We start from the raw sequence: 24,968 nt of genomic DNA, 5'->3' as shown, positions 1-24,968 counted from the left end.
GGCATTTCTTATCTTATACATAAATTTAAAAACATTTCTTATTGTTTATAAATTAATTGAACATTGTTCTTTTCGAGATTCTCAGTATATTAATTCTAGTAAACTAGTTATATCTTTTGGTTACTATATTCCGTCCAAAAGATAATGTAGTATTTACTATTTCATCAAATAACATTTTCTTAAATTTATAATAATACAACAGTTTATTCACAGATATTACGTTTGAAGTGCTACGTATTGTATTTACTTGTAACATATTTGCAATAATGGGTAAGAAAAAAATGTATACATTAAAAATTAGTCTTTGCATTTTGAATTCTATGTTGCATTAAATATTACATTGTTTATTTAGATATATCCGATATCGATCAATAATGTAAAAAGGCACAGTAGTGGCATATTTTCTTAATATACGTACATTAATGAAAAAGGTTTCAGAAAAGGTATCTAATTATAATTAATCGCACGTTATATGTAGTAACTTACGCATTGATCGTTATGTAATTGTATTAACCAATTACAAATCTTTATTAATTTCTAGATGTGCATTTCTAGTATTTTAGAAAAAATATTGGTACTTTCCTTTTTGTTCTTTCAGTCATCTATATATACATATACATATATATATATATATATATGTGTGTGTGTGTGTGTGTGTGTGTGTGTGTGTGTGTGTGTGTGTATTTATATGTATATTTATATTATATATTTACTATTTTTTAATTTGCGTTAATAAAATGCAATAATTTTTATTAATAAAAACCGTAGAACGCAAATGAAATATATGTATAATAATAACGATATGTGTTTCGTGAATTTTGGCAGAATGTCACATCAATTATTTTTTTTTTTCAACCCTAATGCATCTTTTAGAAATATCTCTTGAATGATATTCCTATAAATTTTCCTATTAATATATTCGATATTTAGTTCGAGATATTGATTTTTAAACTTTTTTTGTAGAATTTTCGTATCTCTTTCGTATTTCGTTCGGTATGATATAATTATTTTCATCGACCAAGTGTAGAATAGAATTTAGGCTGCAAGAAAAAAAAGAAATTTTCATTACATATAATAGATTGATTTTATAGTATATATATATATATATAAATATATATTAGACATTTTATACAAATATTAATATCTTTAGAATAGCAAATAAATAATATAAAAATTAACAGATTAAAAAATAGTTAAATACGTTTATTAATTTTTGGATAATTGATATACATAGGCGAGTTACACGGACATTGATTTTTAAGAAAAAACGAAAGAAACCTAATTATTACTTACCTCATCATGATTTTCTTCCTTATTCGCATCATCATCGTCTCCAGAGCTGTCTCCTCCTGAACTATCAGCGGAATTACGTTGTGGATCTTTGTTATTTAAGCTATCCACAGTAGTCGTAGGTATAGCTTTGATTTTACTAGCGGCATCGTAACATTGTAAACAGACCCTGACAGCTTTCCCATTTCCTTGTCCAGGTAATAATAACTTTTTATTGCTACATGGACCACAGACTACTGCTCCGCATTGCCTACAGTGATGCTGAAATAGAAGAGCAAGCAATTATAAAATATTTGAGCAATTTATATATATTTGGATTAATTAAATTAATAAAAATGTGGTTTTATCATTACCCGTCTGTTTAATACTGTGAATTGTGTTTTATTGCAGTGCATGCAAATTGTAGCTTCATTATCTGGCACCCAAACTGCTGCATGGACCTCGACAGGCTTTTTGCCACCTAAAAGATATAAAGATGGGTAAAATTAAGAGGTAAAAAGAATCAATTGTGTATTCGCAAAAAATCTATTGTTTAAAAAAAAACCCTATGTATTTATAACAATTTAATTCTCTCTCACTTACTCTTTCTTAACAAATCTTCAATACATTTTGTGATATGTGCCATCCATTCTTGCTTTTCTGTTGGAGTAGCAGCATAAACAGCAAACGACTTTGTTACTGTCTTAATGAGCCATCCATTACGATATTCTATAAATAACGTGTAATACTGTACTAACATTTTCTAGATATGTATACGTGATCTCATTTGATTACCCAGGAAAAAATGTTTCATATAAAAACATATATAAATATATAAAAAATATGTCCATATATATGTTTATATTAGACTCCTTTCTTTTGTAAAATTTCTGTTTGATATAAAAAAATAATAGTCATACTAAAGATAGAAACTAATTTAAAAAATAATTTCGCATTGCTTTCTCTAAAAAAGCTAAGTGAAAAATTGTTCATGTATAATCATATATATTCCGGATTATATAATCCGGACATATATAATTATATATGGACAATTTTTCATACTTAGCTTTTTTAAAAGAAGCAAATGCAAAAATTATTTTTTAAATTAGTTTCTGTCTTTTCAGTATGACTATTATTTTTTTATATCAAACAGAAATTTTACAAAAGAAAGGAAACTAATACAAAATATATGGGCATATTTTATATATATTTATATATGTTTTTATATAAAACATTTTTTCCTGGGTATACATATTGATCCATGCGCTAACAAAATTGAAAAATTATAATAAGTGAACTATTATTTCTCTTGAAAACAAAATCTGAAAAGATGTATCTCAAGTATTTGTTCTTTGACAAGAAATTGTGCACTGTAAATTTTCTATAATTTTTAGCAAAACTTGTTAAAACTAAAATAACATGGATATTCATAGATTTCTTTGTACATATCTTTGAAATCATTGGAGATTTAAAAAGTATTCCATAACATGGATACAATAAACAGAGGTTGCAAAGTCAGAATATTTACTCAATTTTTGTGAAAGAAAGCCTTGAAAATTCCTAAATTTTACAAGAATTTTATTAAAAATTTCAGATAAGATTAGAGAATTTTTTAAAGCAGCTTTGATACATTTATTACATTATAATATTTGTTTTGTAATAGTCTTTAATTATGTTTTGAATGTTTTTTAATAAATTAGAAAAAAGTGATTGAAATTTTAAATATTAGAATATAATAGAAATTATATAAATTAAATGATATACAATGATCTGTCTGCAATATATGAATCTTACTGAAAGTATAGAATTTGAAACGTAATAAAACAAGAAGATAATTTAGAACAATGGAATATGGTTATTATTAGGAATTATTTATATGTATATATAAATTTTAATGAATATATAATTTAAATAAAATTCATACGTAAATTGAATAATGTATATTATGGATTTATGCGTTAAGAAATCAATTTAATATTTAGTTTAATATTAAATAATTAGTTATACATGGATGTGTACGCTTTGCCAATCAATTGTCGACATTGGTATTAAAAAAATTAAAAAAATCAACTTTATCAGGAGGGTAAAATTTCAAAAATTTAAATACTCTACTAATTCCCTAAAATGTACCATTTCATAATGAATGAAAGAGAAATTCCCCAAAAATTCCAGGTTTCACTGATTTTTTACATTTGTACACTCTTAATGTGCAGTAAAATAAGTATGCTAAGTAATGTAATGTACTTACGACCCTCATCTGCTAGAGACTCTAATTTTACCTCCTCCAGTGGTATTATGTGTTGCTTGTTGTACTATAAACAAATCACTATTATTAGTATTATTACTACTATAAATACTACTGTTATTGCTTGTTTACATATAGTGTTACATACACAGTTTATTCTATATATATATCATCCATATATCGATCTATATTTAGAATGTGCTTGTAGCAATGTTAGAGCATTGTTTGCATTATTCAATTATTATTTTATGTATAATGAAATACAGAATAATGTAATAACACACTAACATCTTCACAAGTGATCACAACAAATTAATAATATTTTTTACATTAAAAAATATCTTTGAATTGGTTCTAGTATAAATGCAGTTCTAAGTGATTGTAAAGTATTGTAAAGCTCAGTGTTTCTATTTCCATTTCTACCACATGTAAATTAATTTTAATCTGTTTTTCTTAGAGTACACATATTGAAAAAGGATAAAAAAAATTAAATAAAGATTAAAGTTAATTAACACTGAAATGGACATACAACCGAGCTTTACAATCACTTACGACTACGATTACGTCACTGTAGAACAATCCATGTCTAAAAGGGAGAATGTTTCTTCAAAATACCTTTTTTTTATTAATCACGATATTCCCATAGACCAATATATCGTTGAACAGGAAGAACTGTCTAGGCTTGGGCTTTTTTCTGCACATCTTCGTCAGGACCCCTTCGCCCACCAGGACACGGCCGGGCACCGCGAGCGGCTGTGCGGAGCAGAATGTATTCGTGAGTGATTCATCGCTACGATCAGTTGGTTCGAACGAACGTTTGGAAATTTATAAATTTCACTTGCACACGAAACCTTACCTGACCCGAACTGCCGAAGCAGTTTTCAACCATCGCGATACGCCTGGCATTGGCCTCGCTGTTTACTGAAACAGATCAAGAGAAAGGAAGGGGGAAATTAATACGACCGTCCCACCAGTGTGTCACGCTCTCGCACGACACACACCCACGCTCCCCGTGCGAAAACGTCCGAGGCACGTCGGGCCCGTTCTCTCTCTCTCTCTCTCTCTCTCGCAGTTGCATTTTCACCCTTTCACGTTCTAAAATTTCTGCCTCTTTCTCTCGTGTCGCGACGTCACATTTTAAAACGTGAAGGGAAAGTATGATGGGAGAGAGAAAGATAGAGAACGGGAAAAGAGAGAGAAGCGCTCGAGTAAACAGAACGGAATTGTTGCTCCGTGCCGATTGGAGCTGTCAAAAGCACACACGGCGAACAACCCGTTATCCCTCGCGCGCGTAATCGCGTAAGGGGAAAACGTGACGGCGCCGCGCGCGTATGTCCCCGCGTTCGACCGTTTGCGATCGCGGGATGATGTGCGCGGCGCCGTCCCGGAGTCACCTCAGGATGCCCGGCGGCCTCGCCTTTCCGCGGGATATACGGGATATTAATTAAATGCCGATAAACGGAGCACAAACTAACCCAATCGGTCGACCATGATCCTGTGAATCAGGGCCGACAACAGCAGGAAGCGTGTGAATCACGTCCAACACGTAAGCGCGCGCCTGTGCGTGTGTCCGTGTCCGATGAGCCGAGCCCGCTGATTTCACCGTTTACTTATCCACGACTCTGCGCTTATCGCCAACGACGACGAAGATGACCACGATAGCTGGCGCCCGCTGGCGTTCGATCGTGAAAAGTTTAATCCGTCTTCGCGGGAACGCTCGGAATGTCGAAATAAAAAAAAAAACAGAGAATATCTCCCTTTTGGAAGAAATTCAATTATTTGAAAGTTAAAACAAAAGTATTGTACGTATTTTATTTTAAATTAATATGAAAACATTCAATTTTATTCGATTTTATTTATGATAAATATATTTATAGATATATTTATTACTAAATGTATATACTTTTTAAAATATATGTATTTTTTAATAATATCTATGATAAGCAAAATCATAAAAAATAATTTGCAAAATCTTATTTTTATTACATATAAAATATGACGTACACACATGCATACAATTGAATTAATTATGACGCGTGCACACAATCGAGAATATAAATCGAGAGTATTATTAATGTTTATATAGTGCCGTATGCAGAGTAAGTATGCTGAATAAAGTTATTAGTGCAGAACGGCTAGCTTAAAAAATTTTTTTAGTTAAAACGTAAAAAAATATTTAAACATTAGAAAGCATTTAAAAATTGTACCTAAAAATATGTATATTAAATTTGATATAAATGTTGAATTTAATTAAGAAACGTTTAAAGTAAGTATATCTCAAGAAAATCATCTTAAAGTTATAAATTTTGTAAAATTTTGATGAATGTTTAAAAACAGTTAGAATTATATATATAGAATATAATAAAATATAATAATGCAAAATATAATTATAATATTTTATGTTAATAAAAAAAAATTGTAATAAAAAATTGTTAATATAATAAATTTTTTTGTTATTATAAAATCGTTTTTCCCCTTTTCGTTTTTGTGCGTATTGTGTAAAAAAAATTTAAATTCTGTAAAGTCGACTCAAAGGTATTTTTTTGATAAAAAATTAATCGACAATTTGCTTCAAAATTGCCAACTGTTCAACACTTAGTCTGTTCTTTTTCGTTGCACTGCTGCACTGGTGCAACAAGTTAGAATGAGAAAAAATATATTTGTCTCACTTTAACTTGTTGCACCAGTGTATCAGTGCAGCTAAAAAGAACAGGCCACAACTGTCTTGAAGTTGACCGTGCTACTCCCTCGACCGATCAACCAATAGCCGTGCGGCGTGTCTCGTAGAGGGGGAAACTTGGAGCACTTCTCTCCTTAACCGACCTATCGATATCACTGGCATTGATATGGTGGACGGGACGATCTATCGAAATCATCACATGATTACAAACCCTCATCGTGGTAAATGATCACGACAGCCGAAAGTGGCTAACGAGCGCGGCACCTAGGACACTCTGATTTCATTTTCACGGCTAATTATCAAGAGTTTGTGCAAAACAACAGACAGGTCACGGTTTGGTTAGCTTTGACCACTCTGTGCGGACAAATCCCTCTATCAGGATGAAAGTGTGTGGGCCCAAGTACGCCTTGTGCGGTTTGGTACTGTCCGTTTGGGGCGTACTCCAACTGGTAAGCAAGAGAGATTTTATGTTTTTATAGATATATCTGCACGTTTAGACTCCCGCATTTTATCTAAAGGACATTTTGGAAATGTCGTTTGAAACACCCTCTGGATATCTTTAGGATGTCCTTTGGAAGTCTTATGTTGTGCGGGGAAGTGAAATGCTTAGGTATCAAAGGTAAATTCCCTGACAGTCAAATTTGTTGGACAGATTTCACAAGACAATTTGCTGCAAACGTCTTTATAACATCAGTAAAAATACAGTATCTTTTCAAGTCTTGTATGATACTGAAAATTGTTTCAGTGATCACAAGATTAGTATGCACTTGAACAATTTGATTAATTGACTAGTGTGATTGATCAATTTTCTCTCTGAAATGTTGAAATAATTTTCAATATTTTGGGCAGAAGGTTCAACAAAATTTAAACATAAATTAACTAGAGAAATCAAATAGAATCTGTTTTCTTATAACCACTTAAATAAAATTGTATACTTCTATATTTAAATGATTACGAAGCAGGTTTTTTGTTTTTTTATATAAGGAAATTATATTTGAAATTTATTGACAAAACAAATGGGCTGCGTTCCGATACTCACTATCAGTGCCAAAAATATGTACCGTAGGATACATAAGCTACAAAATTTTAGCACAAACAGTGAATATTAGACTGCAGATGTGAGCTCAATGCTGATGCAGTTAATTAAAGTCAGTATCATTGAGAGTTAATGTGTTATTTACTGTCTTTTTTCTCTAGCTTTTTATGGGAATATTTTTCTACGTCCGGAGTGTAGCATTGGTGGAGGATCTCCCGTTAGGAGAGAAAAACTTTACCTCACTGGATCAGTTCTACAAAGTGGTGGATCGGGGTTACATGCAGAACGCGTACAACTGCTGGATCGCCGCATGCATCTACGTCCTCACCTTCCTCTTCTCTGGTCATCAGTTCTATCTCAATTCCAGATCGTCTCTCAGTTTATAAATTAACAGACGCGGATGTTGTATAACGACGCTACCGTGTGCGTCTAATTTGTAATAATGTATACATCTAGAAAAAACTACTGGATTTACTTTTAAAGCTCACTTATGAAGTTATCCTGTGATCAAGTTGTTATCCAGACGCAATGTAATCTCGGCGAAATGTCTATGTTCGAGATGCTTTTACAGGCGCCGAAGGTATATCTTTTGCCAGGTTAATGCCACATATGTGTATATTATTCATATTTCCATGTATTAGTGTGTATATTATATATATAAATATCAGCTATGAAAAAAAGCAGAATAGATGGCAGGAAAGAGGATTATGTAATTAGCAGTGACCTTACTGAGAATTTGTTTTGTTCATTGATAACAATATATTTCGATCAAGTTTAGATTCTGTTTATTGTTATATATATTGTTAATATGATTTAATAAATTAATCGTAGACTATGATAGAATTCATTCTTTTAATTAGAAGTAGACTACGTAACACATTGATTTAAGTTTCTATTTTTATCTTGGAGGGGAGGGGATACATTACTAGAAAAAATACTTATTAATGTTTGAATTTGTAATTTGTTTTGTTTCTGCCACTTATTTTTTACAAAATTTTATCTGATGTACGTCTTATACTTTAAAGGTGAGATTTTTGGCAATTTAATTATTTTAATGCTAGACAAAAGTTTTAATTTTATTCTGGCAAATCTGAAAAGGCATAGCACTGTCTTGCATAGATTCTTCCGTTTTTTTCGTGTAATATAAGCTTGATCAAATTTTAAGAATGAGTTTTTGGTTAGTCTATAAGTACTGAATTTTTACAAACTTTTTTGCTTTCTTTAAACTCAAAATACCTATGGTTTGTTAAAATAGCATAAAGTATTATCGGAAGAGAGTTTAAAATAATTTAATTTCAAACAAAATATAAGAATATTCTAAAAAATTGGATGGAAAATGGCGTTTAAAGAAAATATTTTGAACTAAAAAAAAAGAATGAGGTTTTATATTATATTTTTGTAAGAGTATGAAATGTTCATATAAATAATACAATTCTTTTTAAATATGGTGTACATTAGTGAAGATACTTGGATATTTAAATCGCCATATAAATAGTTACTTTTAAATTTTTGTCTAGAGAGATCAATATTTATTAATATTATAAAACAACATTTAATTAAAAATTTCACATTTATTTTTTATTCATATAATTATTATTTATAAATATTACAGTATAATAGAACATATTTTAAAATTGTTTCTATTGTTTATATTTTGTTTATTACTTATTATTTTGAAGGCGGCACTGCCAAAAACTTCGCTTAAAAAAAAACACATGAATGAAAATTGTGATTCCCTTTGAAAGTTTATAAATCGGCAGAGGAGCGCAGGCGAAACACGACCCTTTGGTTACACTGGATTACACTATCGCTCGTTTATAGCGGCAAAAGGCGTGTGCATCACGTGTATGTACGTGAGAATGAGTCACATGACCACACGTCAATGCAATGAGGTCATCGCTGTCAGTATTGTCACCGGTAGAACGGTACGATCACAACGTGACGCCCGGGGAAAAGATTTGACAGGTTAGGACTGATGCCTCCACTATCTCGAACACCTTTGACACCTTTGATAAACAAGCTGATTTTTATTCGCCTAACTTCGGAAAGGGAAACGCTGTGACGTAAAACGGTTCGCCGTGTTGTAGCCGTATTCTTCGTCGTTTTTACAGGTTTTACGTGTGTACGGTACGTTTGATTTATCAATGACGCTACGACGATTCTTTGATAATAATTAATTTAGTAACTCATTAGGAGTCTGGTGTCGACCGGGCTTCTCCCTCAGCGAAGCGCCCCCGAGAAGAAAAAAAAGAAGAGGAGAGGAGCCAGTTGTTTATGCCCCGTAACGACAACCTGTCACAATGGAGCAACATGGCACGAGCAGCTCGACAGATGATTACGCGGAGATAATACGAAAATTGCCTCTCCATCTGAGATTAGCCTATGGTACAGGTCATGTGCTCAACGATATCTGCGCTTCCATGTGGTTTACATATTTGCTGGTCTTCTTTCACCTGGTGCTTGGTTTTGATCCTACTCTGGCTGGTGTTGTGCTGCTCATTGGTCAAATAGCGGACGCCGTGGTCACCCCGTTCGTCGGTTTTCAGTCTGACAGAATTGATGATTTCTGGTTGTGTAGATATGGCAGGAGGAAGACCTGGCACTTGTTAGGTATACTTGTTCTTTTTTTCTTTTTTTTCTTAACTCTTCTGTTTTTCTTGTCTAGTCTTGCTGTTATTTTATTTAACCAATAAAATTTAATAGACTTTAGCTTACAAGCCAAGAGAAGAGATATATTTAGCTAGCAAAATATTATATTGATTAACATATTGGTAGTATGCTAGTAATTTGTATCGGCAAGTGCAAGCAGAATGTTGTGGCAGATTGATATTGACTATATCTAGATTAAAGTATTAAACTAACACTTTTGTTAGAACCTGTTGACATCTGACAGAGGATTATTTTCAGAAGAAATCAAACAAAAACTATTATTTCACAATCATTTAAATGATGTTTTGATATTTGATTACACATATTACAGAGTATTCAGCAACAGGTGGGAGAAAAATTAAAGATTGATTCTAGATGATAAAATAAAATTAAGAATAATAAATTTGTGATTAAGATTTTGTTTTTAACTGTAAATATTTGTGTAATTTAAATATTTTTTGTATGAATATTTAAATATTTAGAATTACAAAATTAAAAATAATAAAATTTCAATAAAGACTTGATTGTAAGACACACACACACACACACACACACACACACACACACACACACACACACACACACACACACACACACACACACACACACACACACACACACACACACACACACACACACACACACACAATATAATCAATATTGTATTTAATATTGTATTAAATATAGCATTATAATATAATATGTAGTTAATTATAATATATTTAAATATTTACATCTCAGATAACCAAGTGTGATGTAGTATTTTGAGCAAACTAATGCACTGCATTTGTTGACATCGAAATAAAACACATTATGAATTCAGCAACATGATTACTTATACATCAATCAGTTGAAGACATTTAAAAAAGGAAATGGTCAGCAATAATGATACATTATATTGTTTGCAATATAACAGCAACATGGCAACAACAAATTATTGATAACAAATTAATGCTGACATGTTGTTATCAATTTGCCATTGTTAAAAATAGAATTCATATGAGTTCAACCTAACAGACATAATGCTGTCTCACCTTGTTCCGAGTTTGTCTAAATTAGTTACTGCATGATTGTTGGCAACATAACTGCAACATCAAGACATTTGACTATCTGGGATGCTTCAGATATTTTTTAACGTATGAATATTTAAAGTTAGAAACAATGTCAAATTGATGATTTTTTTGCATTGAATGAAATGAATCATTTAATTCAATGTCTTTTTGGATGTAAAATTATTGGGAATATTTACAAGTGAAAAACGCAGCCTTCATCACAATTTTATTATTCTTGATTTTGGTCTTATTTAACCTATTACCTAGATAAAATTTCTTAAATTCTATTTTTTTCCAACCTGTTACTAAACACTTATATACATATAAGAAGTAACAAATTTTGGTAAATTGTGGTCAGCTTAATTGACTGTTCTATGGGCAGAACATAAATTTAATGCAGTTGATGTTAAATTGCCATAATATTTTATATGAATTTATTGTTATACTTTGGCAGATTCTATTATAGATGTGCTGGTATTTTGAGTATGTTTTTGCATCATAACATTGCTAATTCTTTATTTTGCAGGCACTATTTGTGTACTATTGGGATTCCCATTTATATTCTCGCAATGTTTAGGCTGTGAGGGTGCACATCAATACGCACAGTTAGTTTATTACGCTGCTTTTGTAGTGATTTTCCAATTTGGTTGGGCAGCAGTACAGATATCACATTTAGCCTTAGTCCCTGAGCTAACGCCTGCTGAGCACGAGAGAACTGAACTTATAGCTATAAGGTAATAGTAGAAAAGTCGTTGAAGAAAAGTAGCGTGTGCACATTTATTTAATGAAGATAAAACGTGTACAAGTATAAGCATAATCTCTGATTCTGTTATAATATTAAACAGGTTTACCTTTACTGTCTTCTCCAATGTTCTCGTTTATTGTATTATGTGGGGTGTACTACACGTAACGAGCGATGAATATGATTCTCAGATCGGACCTGGTGACATTCACAAATTTCAGAAAGTTGTTCTAATTGGAATCGCAACTGGATTAATAGCATCTATTATATTTCATGTTGTCGTTAAGGAAAATGCTAATGGCAATACTAATGGTAATAGAATACAGTTTTAATATATACATGTATGTATTTGTATGTGTAACAAATTTAATATTTTTTTAGGTAGTTTTTTGCATAGAAATGCCAGGACAGCATCAGTATTATTAAGAGATTTCAGATTGTATCAAGTAGCGTGTGTCTATATGCTTACACGACTATTCATTAATTTGTGTCAAATTTATATGCCTTTATACTTACACGAGTCGTTAAATATGCCCGCGACATCTTTGGCTTATATACCATTGACAATGTATCTAAGTAGCTTTTTGACATCTTTAATCATAGAGAGGCTTAATACGAAATGGGGACGAAAAGTCGCGTATTCAATTGGTGCTTTACTTGCGATATGCGCCTGTATATGGATACAATTCGGCAAAGGCGATATTTATATTAAATATGAGATTTATGTTGTAGCTGTACTATTAGGTAATAACGTAATGCAATTCTTAATTAGATATAATGCAAATGTAAAGTCTTATAATTTATAAAACCTATAAAAGTGCTTTGCTAATTTGATTCGCAATGTTTCAGGTTCTGCTGGTGCAATAATGTTAGTAACTAGCCTCGGTGTAACTTCCGATTTAATAGGAAAAAATACTGAGAGTGGTGCCTTCGCTTACGGAATGATGAGTTTTACGGATAAGCTCAGTAACGGTCTGGTGGTTATGTTGATTCAGTATTTACTAAAGTTAGTAAGAATATTTGACATATATATAAAACTTGAACTGAAATTCTTATTATTTAAAAACGAGCCAAAGGAAGTACCGTTTTAACTAGATTTGTCTTTTTTTTAGACATTTTTCATCTGGTTATGCTAATTATTACTACAGAGACATTCTTACATATGTCTGCGGCATATCTGCGGCAATTGCTTTACTGATGATTTTATACATTAAACCATTTTCTCGTACTACGGGTATGTTTAAAATGCATTTGTTTTAAGTACATGTTGTGATTAATAATTACAAGTATTACAAATCTCTAATTTTATGTAAATTAAAAAAAATTTTTTAGTGTTTGATACCTTACGTAACGATGATGATGAAGGTTTTATAGAAACTCCAAATGCGATAGATGAAAACTCCTCTACAAACCAATCTCAAGCCAGTGTACATTGATATAACGATAATACGATTTATAATTTGTAAATATTTAATATAAAATGCGAAATACAAAGATCTATATTTATTAAGAGAAAAAATGATATTTGCTATATAATCTATGATATGTGATATATAGAACAAACTACTATTTTTTTTACTTAAAATTGTTCATATTATAATTTAATATATTTTAATGATATTATTGAAATTTATTTTATATTCTATTGGATTTATTATAACGCGAGATTATTGTAAACAATTTTTTAATTAAATATTTTAAATATTTTATACGAGAGAGATTATTGTTATACTATCCCGAAATCATTCTCAAAAATATAGAATATTGTGTTCTCTAATTTTAATACGATTGAATTCATGTAAACTTATTACACCTTAAAATTAAGTACGCTTATTTACTTGTGTCCATGTATTACGTCTCGTCACGCAAAGCGTATAATTTTTGAAAGTAATCTAACTTTGTTGAATCAATTATTTTATCCTAGAATTATTTTTATCATTTTCTTTTCTCTTGTTTTATATATTTCTAAACATATCATTTTTCAACCATTTTGTTCTTATTGTAAAGAACTAAGTGTTGTTATTGTAAAGAACGCAGTCTTTTATTTTATGTATAGCGATTCTTTAGATCATTTTTCTAATAAGTAATTTTGTCATTTTTATATGAACACTGCCCGGCAAAAAATGTTTTATATAAAAACATATATAAAATGTCCATATATGTTTATATTAGTTTTTTTTGTAAAATTTCTGTTTGATATAAAAAAATAATAGTCATACTGAAAAAACAGAAACTAATTTAAAAAGTAATTTTTGCATTGCTTTTTTTAAAAAAGCCAAGTATGAAAAATTGTCCATATATAATCATATATGTTCCGGAATATATATGATTATATATGGACAATTTTTCATATTTTTAGCTTTTTTAGAAAAAGCAATGCGAAAATTATTTTTAAAATTAGTTTCTATCTTTTCAGTATAACTATTATTTTTGTATATCAAACAGAAATTTTACAAAAGAAAGGAGACTAATATAAACATATACGGACATATTTTATATATATTTATATATATTTTCATTTGAAATATTTTTTCCCGGATATGTATTACAATCAATTCTTTTCTAATTAACATTTTAATGTCTAATATTATACTAAGTAATAAACAAATTTTTACAAAAACAATAGATTACAAATTTAATTTTATGCAATATAATTTGTTTTCTTTTGTCAGTTATAGGGTTATTGCATCAGTTGTCACTAGTAAGTGATTATATAAGAAAAATATTAGACTTTAAAATAAATTGCAAATTAATTAATATTTTATATTTAATTTTTATACACATTTAATTAAAATATTATTTCTTACCTAAAAATATAATTATATTAATACATCTCAGCTAGCTGATAAAATATAGACAAAATTAAAATACAGATTTAAAAACTTTATTTTTTAAATTGTTTAATTTCTTATTTTTTATTCTTGGTATAAAATTTTTTTTTTATATTTAACTATTAAAACCTAAAAAAAGAAAGGAATTTTATCAATATTAAAAAGCACAATAATTAAAATTAATAGAATTAATAATTAATAGAAATAGTTTTTTTCAAATCTTTTCAATATGATTGATTAATAACTAAGCGTTCGGATTTATATATATATATTACGTTTGTATGTCAATTGTAATCAACTAGCTGTTTTGTTTTAAAACAAAACATACAAATAAAATATCGTATTTTTTTAACTCGAAACTACATAGTGTTACATTACATAATATACGGAATAATCAATCTAATATTTCGAAATTTTTATAGTAAAACAAGGTTATTTACTTAAGTTTTTTTAAATATATTTCGCACTACACTCTTTATTTTTATTTATGTACTGTCTTCTTTCTGTCTTTTTTCTTTCTGTCTTCTTTCTGTCTTTTTTCTTTCTGTCTTCTTTCCGTCTGATCTTTCGCTCTTTGATATCTTGTTTTTCTGAATTTTTTCTGAATTTAAATTATGGGAATTATTTTTTGAATTAATATTTATAATTTCAATTAAATCATATTTAAACGTTTAAATTTCTTGATCTACCAAAGTAAGTCTATCTTGGAACTGCTTGAATAGACTTCTTAAATTAAACAATATTTCTCAATTACAATTTTTATATAACTATAATTTTACATGTATAGTAATAAACATTTATAATTCATAACATTATATATACATTTTTTCTATAATTTATCTCTTTAATTCTTAACGAAATATTTTAACTAAGAGAAATAACAAATTAAGAAGTAGATAAAAAAACAAAAGAGAAAGCCGCAAACTGAAAGTAGTTAATCTATTCAATCGATTCAATTAATCTATTCAATTACACGGTTACTTCGGTGTTGCAACTTTTAAATTTTAATGTGGTTCCGATTTAATTAAGAAAAGAATTATGAAATAATTATCAAAAAGATTGCGAAACTAATTATAATTTAATACTGTTTCCTAATTATCTCCTTGAAACAGAAATGTGTTTGTAAATAGTTTCTTAACAAAAACTTTGTGCCCCACGAACGTCGTCGTCGTCGACGTTGCACATTGTTGATCGTTCTGTTTCCATAGGAATTCTCCAGCGGGACATGAAAAGGGATCGAGCGATAGCACCAGCATTCGCCCACCCTTTCGTTCCATCGTTACCGAAGGTATGCTTTATCATCCAAGGTATGCTCCGGGTTAATAAGTCACGGAACGCGTACATGTTCGGTGGTGGTACGGTGCCACTTGTCCCCGCAAAGGGGTCTACAAAGATCGAATGGTACCATCGCACGCGATCCACTACCAGGCTCCTCCAGTTACAATGTTGAGGCACCCTTGTTCGATTTTCTTCGTCGACTTCTCTTGGCCGGGGAGAACCATATCATTGATTGGCTGGTCGGCCGACCGATGTGCGTTCTTAGAGGGTGAAGCGAAGAGTTGCCTGACAAAGGGGTAGAACGTGCTCAGAATGCTGGCGACGAACAGCGCCTACGGTTGCCGCGATTGTCACCCCTTCGTATCTGACAGCGTAACGAGCATCGATACCATCGGCAACCCGGGTACGACACGTTCGAAATTCTATCCAAGAATCACAGCCAAATTGAAAACATTACCTGGTATAAGTAGTTACACGGATCCGGCGTGCATTGCACGTATGAAGCGATTGAGGAACAGGTGAAGTTGGAATTTATTTATTAATTTGTCTATTAAGAGGAAGATCGTCTTATATACGTGACTGTGTGATATTATAATGATAAATGTTATTAATATACAGAATTGTATACCCAATAAAAATATCTAAAAAGAGATTTTTATTTTTCGAATGTGTCTAATTCCCCAGGTTCATTATTTATTAAAATTTATTTTATTTGGTAAAATTTACACACACACACACACATTTGATTATATGATCAAATTTGTCGAAAATAGATTTCGCAAAGTATTTGTTATAAATTTTATAACAAAAAATGCTAGAAAACAATGTAATAACTTTTTAATAGGATATAATTAATTATAAACTGTGTTACAGTTTATAATTATTTAAATAATATTCTACTTAAATAAAATAATTATTTAAATAACTTTCTATTTAAATAATTACAAAATAATTCTATTTGATTTTTATTGACCATCTATTACATTATATCGGCAAATTGCCGTGACAAAATATTTAATGTAAACATAATTTTATATCAAAAATTCAGCATATTAATTCTACTTGAATTTGTCAATAAACTATCAACATTCTATTTACATGTGTGTATGTAATATTTTACCATGTGAGAAATGATTATTTTGCAGAAAAACAAATGGACTTTCAAAGTTGGATCTAAGCAAGAGGAAACCAGCGGATTATATGGAGCTTGCATATAGGGAAGCTATCTCAAAACTGAAGTATCTGTTAGCTGAATCGTACGCTCCAACTGGAATGTCCAGAACGTGAGTTAACAAAAAAATAAATTTTATAAATAATTAAATAATTAGATGTTGTCGGTGATGTAAATAAAATTTAAAAAAGAGCAATTTATTATAAGAAGTGTAAAACTTTTATATAAGCATATAAATTTACACTTTACATCAAATTTAGAAAATAGGTTGCGGGACAGAATTTTAATCAATAATATCGATTACAATTTATAAATACATCGTTTATTTGTACAGCAACAACAAAATTCAAAAAACAAAGTTTGCCAGTTTTTTGAACAGTTTGAATAAGTTTAAATAAATAAATAAAATTTACTAATAAAAAATAATAATTAATACTTATTGTTTTTAAATGTAATTATAATGTAAATACTTCGTGTATTAATTGTAGCAGAATAAAAATATCATTAACTCTTTATTTAAAATTGAATTTTTATTAGTAAATTGAATTTTCTATTTTTTACAGACAATTTAAAAATAAAAAAATTTTGAGTTATGTTATTATTGTATAGTAAATTAACTAGTAAATTAACTAGATCTATTTATGTAAATATTTTACACTTTTATTTTAGAAAATCTGTTAAAATTTAATTTTCTATTGAGTGCATGTACAATTAAAACATCTCAAACTGTATTATTATTAAACAGACTTTTAAAATAACTTTTAACTTTTAAATAGACTTTTTTTTAGTTCTACAATTTTTCTTTTTTTTTCATCTTTTCTTATCTCTCTTCCTAATTTATTTCCCTGTCTCGATCTCTTATAGAAAATTGAACATATATATTTTTATAAATAATTATTTTTATTGTATTTTATATAAAATAAAGATAATTTCTATACAGAAAGCAGCGAAGTGTTCGAAGTATATATAAAAGCAGTAACCCGCGAATTAGTGAATCTGGAGAAGACACAGATGATCAAAGTATGATTAGCGATAGTTTCCGAAGAAAGGATCTCTCCAGAAACACATTTCTAAATACCTTCCCACCTCTCTCGAAAACTATTCAATCATCAAAGGCATATAGTAATATAGCATTGTCAAGAGCCGATCTTCAGTCCATTCCTCCAGAGTTAACGTCCTTTATTGAACGGCAGGAGGATTACATAGAACAACTGGAACGGGAGTCTCAATACTGTAGAGATGAACTTATTAATCTGCTAAGCAAAGTTCGCGAGGTATTTAATTTTTTTTTTCAAATAGCAAGATTAGAATAATGCTGAGTAAAAGAAGATACGATAAAATCTCTATCGCTATCTTGGCTTTTCGTAGGTCGTAGTCGAAAACGAGACGTTGCACAGCAAGAATCAGGTTGCATTGTCCAAATGCATTCTCCAGGATCATAAAGATCGCTGTGGGAATACGAATCACGAGTGTCACAAGGAAGATGCGGGCGGTCACGTTGATAATACATTAGAGTGCAAACGGGAAAAGTTCTTGGAAGGACCTAGTATAATATTCGAGTCGAGAATCAGCGAGCTGGAGGCGCAATTGACCCAGGCGAAATTGGAGTTACGAAAGGCGCAGGAGGAGAATCAGGTGAACCTGAAACGTTTGTCCGAAAGTGGCTCAAGCGAGAGCAATGTCGAATTGAAGGCCGAATTGGATAAAGCTCTACGCGCCAAGTACGAGTCTGAGATGAAGCTGGAGGAATTGCAAAAGCTGCTGTCGGTCGCGCGGGACAAGGAAACCGAGGCGACGCAGAGAGCGAGACGGTCCATGGGCGACAGGCAGGAAATCGAGTTTGAGAGGAACCAGAGCGAATTGGAAATTCGAAGATTGAAGGACGAGTTGGAGAGACAACACGAAAAGCTACGGGAAGCTGCACAGGACGCGAACAGACGTATAACCGAAGAGAGGCAGCAAGTGGAGCGTCGGTACAATCAGCAAATCGAGCAGCTCACCGCCGACATCGCGAATCATTGGGAGGCCACCAATAAATCGCAGTTAGAGTCTGAGAAACAGCGGCGAGAGATAAACGAATTGAGACGAGAGCTGTCGCAGAAACAAACCGCCATGGACAATCTGAAGAAGGAATTACAGAACAAGATATGTAAGTTTATGTTGTTCGAAGCTTCTAAATAAATTAATAAGATTTAAGTAGCTTTGTACGAAATTGTAAGTGAATAAGTACTCTCGTTTTGCTTAGCAACCCTGCAGAGCGATTTGAATCAAATGTTAAGCGAGAAAGACGCGGCGGAACAAGAGATCTTAACCGGCAAACTGGCGGCCGAACGAAGCGACAGGCAGGCTCGTCAAGAGCAGAGCAGATTGCAGGCAGAAATAAATTCGTACAAGCAGCGTTTGGAAAGAGCGGACGCTGATCTGGTACATTGCAGACGAGAAAATCTACGACTGTCGGAGCAAATAGCATCTTTGGAAAAAGAAGTAAATATATACACCTTGTGTGAATATCACTTTAGCCGAGCGACATGTATATTTTATTCACATTTGTATTAAAGATAAAGAAATAAACTGCCATAAGAAGAATTTTAGCGAAATGCAAAATTATGAAATAAAGTTCTTGTGTGTTTCTTTTTTCAGATCAGTATGAGTAAAATGGTACGATCCGAAGAGAATCGTAGCGAAACTACGCCTAGATTGGAAAACGAGAAGGAATTAGCGTCTATGATAATGGATATGGAGACTAAACATGGTAAGATATCGCTCATAGGTATGCCTATGTTAGGTATATTGTCCGTGAAAAGTGTTATTTGTTGATAATGACTTTTAACTTAAGAGTAATAACTTTATGTGTGAGAAATCGGCATGCTGACACTATATATGCCTAGCATAGGCGGAGATTGAGATTTAGTCAATTAACATCAAAACAGGCTGACCAAGGCAACCAAATTTCGCAGCTGCCACGGTGGCGGGCCTAGAAGACGCCCTGAGTAATCAGGCCACGCTCGTCTCGAGATTGACCGCCGAATGCCAATCTCTCACACAGCGTTTGGAAGCTAACAATCTTAAACACAAGTATATTCTTAGTCCGAAGACTTTGCAGAAACTGAACCAATATACATAACGCACGTTCATAGCTTCAGGCTGTCAGACGTTTATTTAGACATTATTAGTTGGTTCTCGATTAGCCAAGACTCAAAGAAGTACCGCTTGATTTGTGGTGTGTTCAAGAGGGCATGTGCACTTAGACGGATCAGAACAAAACCTAACTTTGCGAATTTTGGAAAAAGTGAAAAAGAGATAGAGATCGAAGAGTTGCGTTTATATATTCCATTATAAAGAGATTCTTTTTTCTCTTTGCTATTTAAATAAAAAAAATATTGAAATAAAATAAAATTACTAATTAAGTTTTCTTAAATCATATTTTTAAACAACATTTACGGTGCTTTTACAGGATTTATCAGAAAAAATAGCACAAACTTTATAAAGTTGAAACATCTAGACACATAGATCTAGTGCTTAATTGACATGACGGTTTTTAGAAATATATTTGAACAAAATGACAGTTAGTCAAAGTCAACATAATGGTTTTTCAGTCTATAAATTTTACTTGTTTTTTTAATAAAACTAAACATTATGAAAACTTTTTTTATTAAGCACTAGTTTTTAGTGTATAAAAGAAATGTGTGGTCGCAAAAATGCAAGTCGGTCGGTTAAGTCGTTTTTTAAATCTAATGGTCATGTCTCATCGTGTTTTTGAAACATACATGACTTAGAAAAATTTAAATATACAGCAACGCCATTTTTTATTTTACTTTTTAATAAAATTTAAATGCTAAAGAAATAGAAAAAAGTATAATCTCTACAATAGAATAAACACACGATTCTTTCTTTTCTCTTTTTTCCATAAAAAATTGACACAGTTATGTATAATAACTATTTTATATTTTATAACGTGAAAATTACTGCAATATTGTATTTATATTATAATTTCTTCCTTTTTTTTTAAGTAACGATGATGATATATTTATATATATCTATTTTTTTGTATAACATGTTTGTAGCTCTGATTAAATTTTATTTGATACATCATATACTTGCTGTGTAAATGATATGTAGTATTTTTATCTATATTACGTACAAGGGGAAGCAGTAGATTCAAGTAACTGTTATATACACATTATGAAATATTTATTATTTACAGTACTATTTTAAAATTATATGGCAATTACAAATTATGTCATCTGGGATCCTCGTTTTGACTCAACTAGGTGTATATGTCTTCTTAAAACACCTGTTATTGCGAGCGTGTTTATTACGATGTCAATTATTAGATAAGAATGCACAACTTCTCACTATATATAATATCTAGGGCTATTCTGTGTTGACAGAGGGGATCGTTGAGAGAGATGTGACAACGGTTGGACAAACCGCTTCGCCTTCGAGCAAGAAACGTACCGTTAAGGTTGATCTAAAAGTAAAAGTAATTCCGAAAAAGAAGTCCGACACCTCCAAAACATCTCTATCAGCACAGTAATAGCGAGAGTGTGTCCTAAGCGCAAATGACTATTACATTATTACGCTCGATGTGAACATTGATTTTCTGCTAAATAGTTGCAAACTTATAACTTTTAATCCCGTATCTGTTAAAACCGTTTACACGTTTATCACAGGGAAGAAATGGCCGGCTTACAAAGTAACATAGAACACTTGTCAAGTAAAATACAAGGCAGCCTTGTAAGTCACGCAGGTATTAATTTTTCATTAATTTACACGTAAATCTACATTATTTAAATTTGCACGTACATATATAGACGTTGAATATTGAGTAATCAGAATTACTTTCCAGGAGGAATTGCTACGGAAGCTAACGATGGTACTGGAGCTTTTCATTATAACGCTACGATGGATTCAGTAGTCTCGCCGCATACGAACGGGTTAGCAGTCGGTGCTCAAGAATCGCAAATGACGCATCAGGGATATGATACGAGCGGTCAACAAGTAGCGGGTGAGGATCGGTCAGAAATGTATTCAAATGCGCCGAAAAGAAACGACGAAATGCAGGGCGACTTGTACGGCTTGTCGAGCGATCATACCGGTGCGATACAAAATAACTTTGTACCGAATACAATGGAAGCTGCCGAGATGTATCAGCAGCAAGGAGACGCCCGTAATAATGAGGTGTACGCAACGAACGATTCAAATATGGAGACTTATATGATGGAGCATGATCATAATCAATACGATGAATACGATCCTTCACAGTATCCGGAAGAACAGTATGTTACTGACAACCAATATAGCGTGATGGGTGAACAGTCGGAAAGTAATCAGGCTAACTCCGATGTAGCCAGAACTAGTACCGAAACTCTGCACTAATTAATGTACTCTGTGTATTAATAACATACGCACGTATATATGAGTAAATACATAAAGAATATAGAATAATGTATGGTTTAATTTTATCAAATTTCTTCAATTATTTTCAAATCTTTTCTTAAATGAAAAATTACAAAACAAATTTTTCTTCTTTCTCTAACATTATAACTTAATCACTATAATGTAATTATATTTAAAATTATATATAATAACTTGGTGTAGTCTGTATTACTATCGTACATTTTTAGCTATATATTTTAAAATAAATATGTTGCTAATCATGTATAGAAAAATTATAAATGCACAAAAATTGAAATCTTTAAAATGTCACATAAATCTCTAGAGAAAAAAATTAATTAAAATAAAACATTTTTTACTAGATTTCTTTACTTAATATTCCGTGTTGTTTTTAAACATATAATAATTATTTAATTTTATTTAAAAAAAACTTGAATCAAAAGAAGTATACGTTTTTTATTCCAGGAAACTCATGTTTTTCTCTCAACAACACAAAATTATATGAATCAATTAATTATTAATGACGTTCTTTTATTCGGATTTTTTCAAGAAAAAAAAAATTCTAATACATGACTGAGATTATATGCGATTTAGAAGGATATGAGTAGACAAACAATTAATTAAAAAAAGAAAATCAGTATTCATAAAAAACATTTTAACTCTAATATTAGTTATAAGTTATCAAAATTAAAAAATTTGTAGGCTTTTTAGATTTATTTTTTTATTATTTAACAATAAAAAATTTTGGTCGTGAATATTTAAATGTTGGATCTGAAACTAGCTGTAAAGAAGAAACCAATAAAAATTAGATTTATAATTATTTACGCAACGAATATTTTGCTGCAGTTTTAGATAAATAATTTTTAATCTAGTAAATAAATCCAAATATATTTTTTAATAAATATTTAGTTTTTTTAGTATATGTGTAAAAAGATTTTTTTTATCTGTAATGCTACTTTTTTTCAAATTTGTGACTACATACAAAAAATATTCTATTGTTAAGAAAAAGAATTAGTAAAAGTTATCAGTACCGGAACTTTTTTATAATCTTTTATATAATCAAAAATTATAATTTTTACAAATAAAGAAATAAGTGTAATGAATCAGTATTTATGCATTAATTTAACATATGCAATGTTTGTTTTAATCTGTTTTGTAATCATTTTTTGTTTAAACAGAGAAAGAAAAGAAGAAAGGAGAAAAAATGAACAAGAGCAAAAAACAATACAAAGGCAAACAAGAGGTAAGTTGACTATAATTAAATTTAATCTACAACCTTGAACAGATTGCAAAATTGGAATTAATAGAAAATGTTTAAAAAAATTCTAAATATTATATGAAAAAACATACAAAGCTGGAAGTGAGAGAGTTTTATATAAAAAAATTTTATAGAAAAGCTTTTTATTTATCTTTCCATTTTGTTTTGAATCACCTAAAGTCACATTAAAACCCATACACAAATTACCATATTAATGTCCATTTTCACCAATGTAGATTAACTTTGATCTCAGTTTAATTTACTCTTTATCTTTTTCTTTAATTCTCTTATAATTAAAAAAAGATAAAAGGCAAATTAAATCAAGATTAAAGTTAATCTGCATTAGTGGAAATAAACATTTCTGGAACAAATTAAATGAACAGTTGGTAAGTAATAGAAAAGTCGTCAATGCTTTGAAATGCAACGCCACCTCTTTCCTGACAGTCTAAAGAAACAGATTATACGCAGTCTGCTGCCAGAACCTGATGGTAAAAAAAGCAATAAGTTTTACAGACTTTAATTGACAATGTTAGCGAATTGCTGCCAGAAATCTGATAGAACCTATTGATAAAACCTGACGTCAGATTGACGGCAGAAAGTAAGCAGGTCCTGCGCGACAGTAATTTGACAATAAATTGATAGCAGAAATGCCGCAGGGTCTGATATTTTGCAATAGAATTTGCTTGATTTCTGTTGCCAGTTTGCTAATGTAAAATGTCAACGGCTTTTGTCAGCAAAATGTTAACAAAATGGGGCCTCAGGTGAGCTCGGTCTGCTAACATTTTCTGATATTTTGTTGCCATTAATATTTTGGCAACATTTTGCTGATTGAATGATAGTGGACAATAAGTGTAAGCCTGTAATAAAAGTAAAAAAAGTAAAAATTTTCTTTAAAGTTTTTAAAAACGCTTTCAAAAACTGCTTAGATCTTTATAATAGAATAAAATAGAATTTTATACTTCAGCATATACATTAATTATCAAGAATATTTGGTTTACAGTGTTCGCTTAATCAGACATCTATCTATACCTTATCTATTTATTAAGTCTAACTTACCTGAGTTCTTATGTTTTTGAACTCTTATATCCTATCGCTTATTTCTATTTCACTTAACCTTTTAATTTAACATTAATTTCCTTTTTACTTTATTGTCTTTTACATTCGTTATACATTTATAAATTTATCTATATTCAATATTATATTTCTCCATTTTACATTTTTACATTTTTATATTTATGTACTTTATTAATAAATAACAGAACAAAAAATATATTTTTTCTACAAAAGTAATGATATAAAAATAATGTACTAACTGTACTGTAAAAATGGGTATTTATATAAACTATAAAATTTATTATTT

General features: G+C 30.5%; 4 protein-coding genes across 8 annotated transcripts; 3 read left to right on the top strand and 1 right to left on the bottom strand.

The window, feature by feature from the left end:
- Window positions 1–841: 841 nt before the first annotated feature.
- Window positions 842–5,166, bottom strand: LOC105839204 (pleckstrin homology domain-containing family F member 2). Of its 4 annotated transcripts, none has more exons than XM_028194373.2 (8): window positions 4,990–5,166; window positions 4,371–4,435; window positions 4,130–4,267; window positions 3,518–3,581; window positions 1,873–1,929; window positions 1,644–1,750; window positions 1,294–1,551; window positions 842–1,040 (listed from the first exon to the last, which is right to left on the bottom strand). In XM_028194373.2, exons 1-8 carry the CDS (start codon window positions 5,003–5,005, stop codon window positions 1,011–1,013), a joined length of 735 nt encoding a protein of 244 aa, XP_028050174.1. In that variant the 5' UTR covers window positions 5,006–5,166; the 3' UTR covers window positions 842–1,010. The 4 variants fall into 4 exon arrangements, with proteins under 4 accessions (XP_028050174.1, XP_012540802.1, XP_012540803.1 ...); XM_012685348.3 differs by having other exon boundaries at window positions 1,873–1,998; window positions 4,990–5,159; XM_012685349.3 differs by lacking the exon at window positions 4,990–5,166 and adding an exon at window positions 4,909–4,929 and having other exon boundaries at window positions 1,873–1,998.
- A 1,165-nt stretch (window positions 5,167–6,331) lies between these two features.
- LOC105839208 (ribonuclease kappa) lies at window positions 6,332–8,433 on the top strand. Its single transcript, XM_012685357.3, has 2 exons — window positions 6,332–6,643; window positions 7,392–8,433. Exons 1-2 carry the CDS (start codon window positions 6,575–6,577, stop codon window positions 7,614–7,616), a joined length of 294 nt encoding a protein of 97 aa, XP_012540811.1. The 5' UTR covers window positions 6,332–6,574; the 3' UTR covers window positions 7,617–8,433.
- A 394-nt stretch (window positions 8,434–8,827) lies between these two features.
- LOC105839209 (major facilitator superfamily domain-containing protein 12) lies at window positions 8,828–13,192 on the top strand. Its single transcript, XM_012685358.3, has 8 exons — window positions 8,828–9,357; window positions 9,424–9,840; window positions 11,458–11,665; window positions 11,777–11,985; window positions 12,055–12,417; window positions 12,523–12,679; window positions 12,786–12,907; window positions 13,006–13,192. The coding sequence occupies exons 2-8, from the start codon at window positions 9,531–9,533 to the stop codon at window positions 13,107–13,109; spliced, it is 1,473 nt and encodes a 490-aa protein (XP_012540812.1). The 5' UTR covers window positions 8,828–9,357; window positions 9,424–9,530; the 3' UTR covers window positions 13,110–13,192.
- Window positions 13,193–15,326: 2,134 nt separating this feature from the next.
- On the top strand, window positions 15,327–22,401 carry LOC105839207 (serologically defined colon cancer antigen 8 homolog). Of its 2 annotated transcripts, none has more exons than XM_012685356.3 (9): window positions 15,327–16,185; window positions 16,928–17,065; window positions 17,894–18,227; window positions 18,322–19,102; window positions 19,199–19,437; window positions 19,594–19,705; window positions 19,911–20,028; window positions 21,627–21,703; window positions 21,803–22,401. In XM_012685356.3, exons 2-9 carry the CDS (start codon window positions 16,983–16,985, stop codon window positions 22,330–22,332), a joined length of 2,274 nt encoding a protein of 757 aa, XP_012540810.1. In that variant the 5' UTR covers window positions 15,327–16,185; window positions 16,928–16,982; the 3' UTR covers window positions 22,333–22,401. The 2 variants fall into 2 exon arrangements, with proteins under 2 accessions (XP_012540810.1, XP_012540809.2); XM_012685355.3 differs by having other exon boundaries at window positions 15,327–16,300.
- The last annotated feature ends 2,567 nt before the right edge of the window (window positions 22,402–24,968 follow it).

This window comes from Monomorium pharaonis, chromosome 2 (genome assembly GCF_013373865.1).
Source record: "Monomorium pharaonis isolate MP-MQ-018 chromosome 2, ASM1337386v2, whole genome shotgun sequence".
Lineage (NCBI taxonomy): Eukaryota > Metazoa > Arthropoda > Insecta > Hymenoptera > Formicidae > Monomorium > Monomorium pharaonis.
The sequence above is the reverse complement of the archived record's forward strand: the minus strand, read 5'-3'. Positions and strand labels throughout refer to the sequence as shown.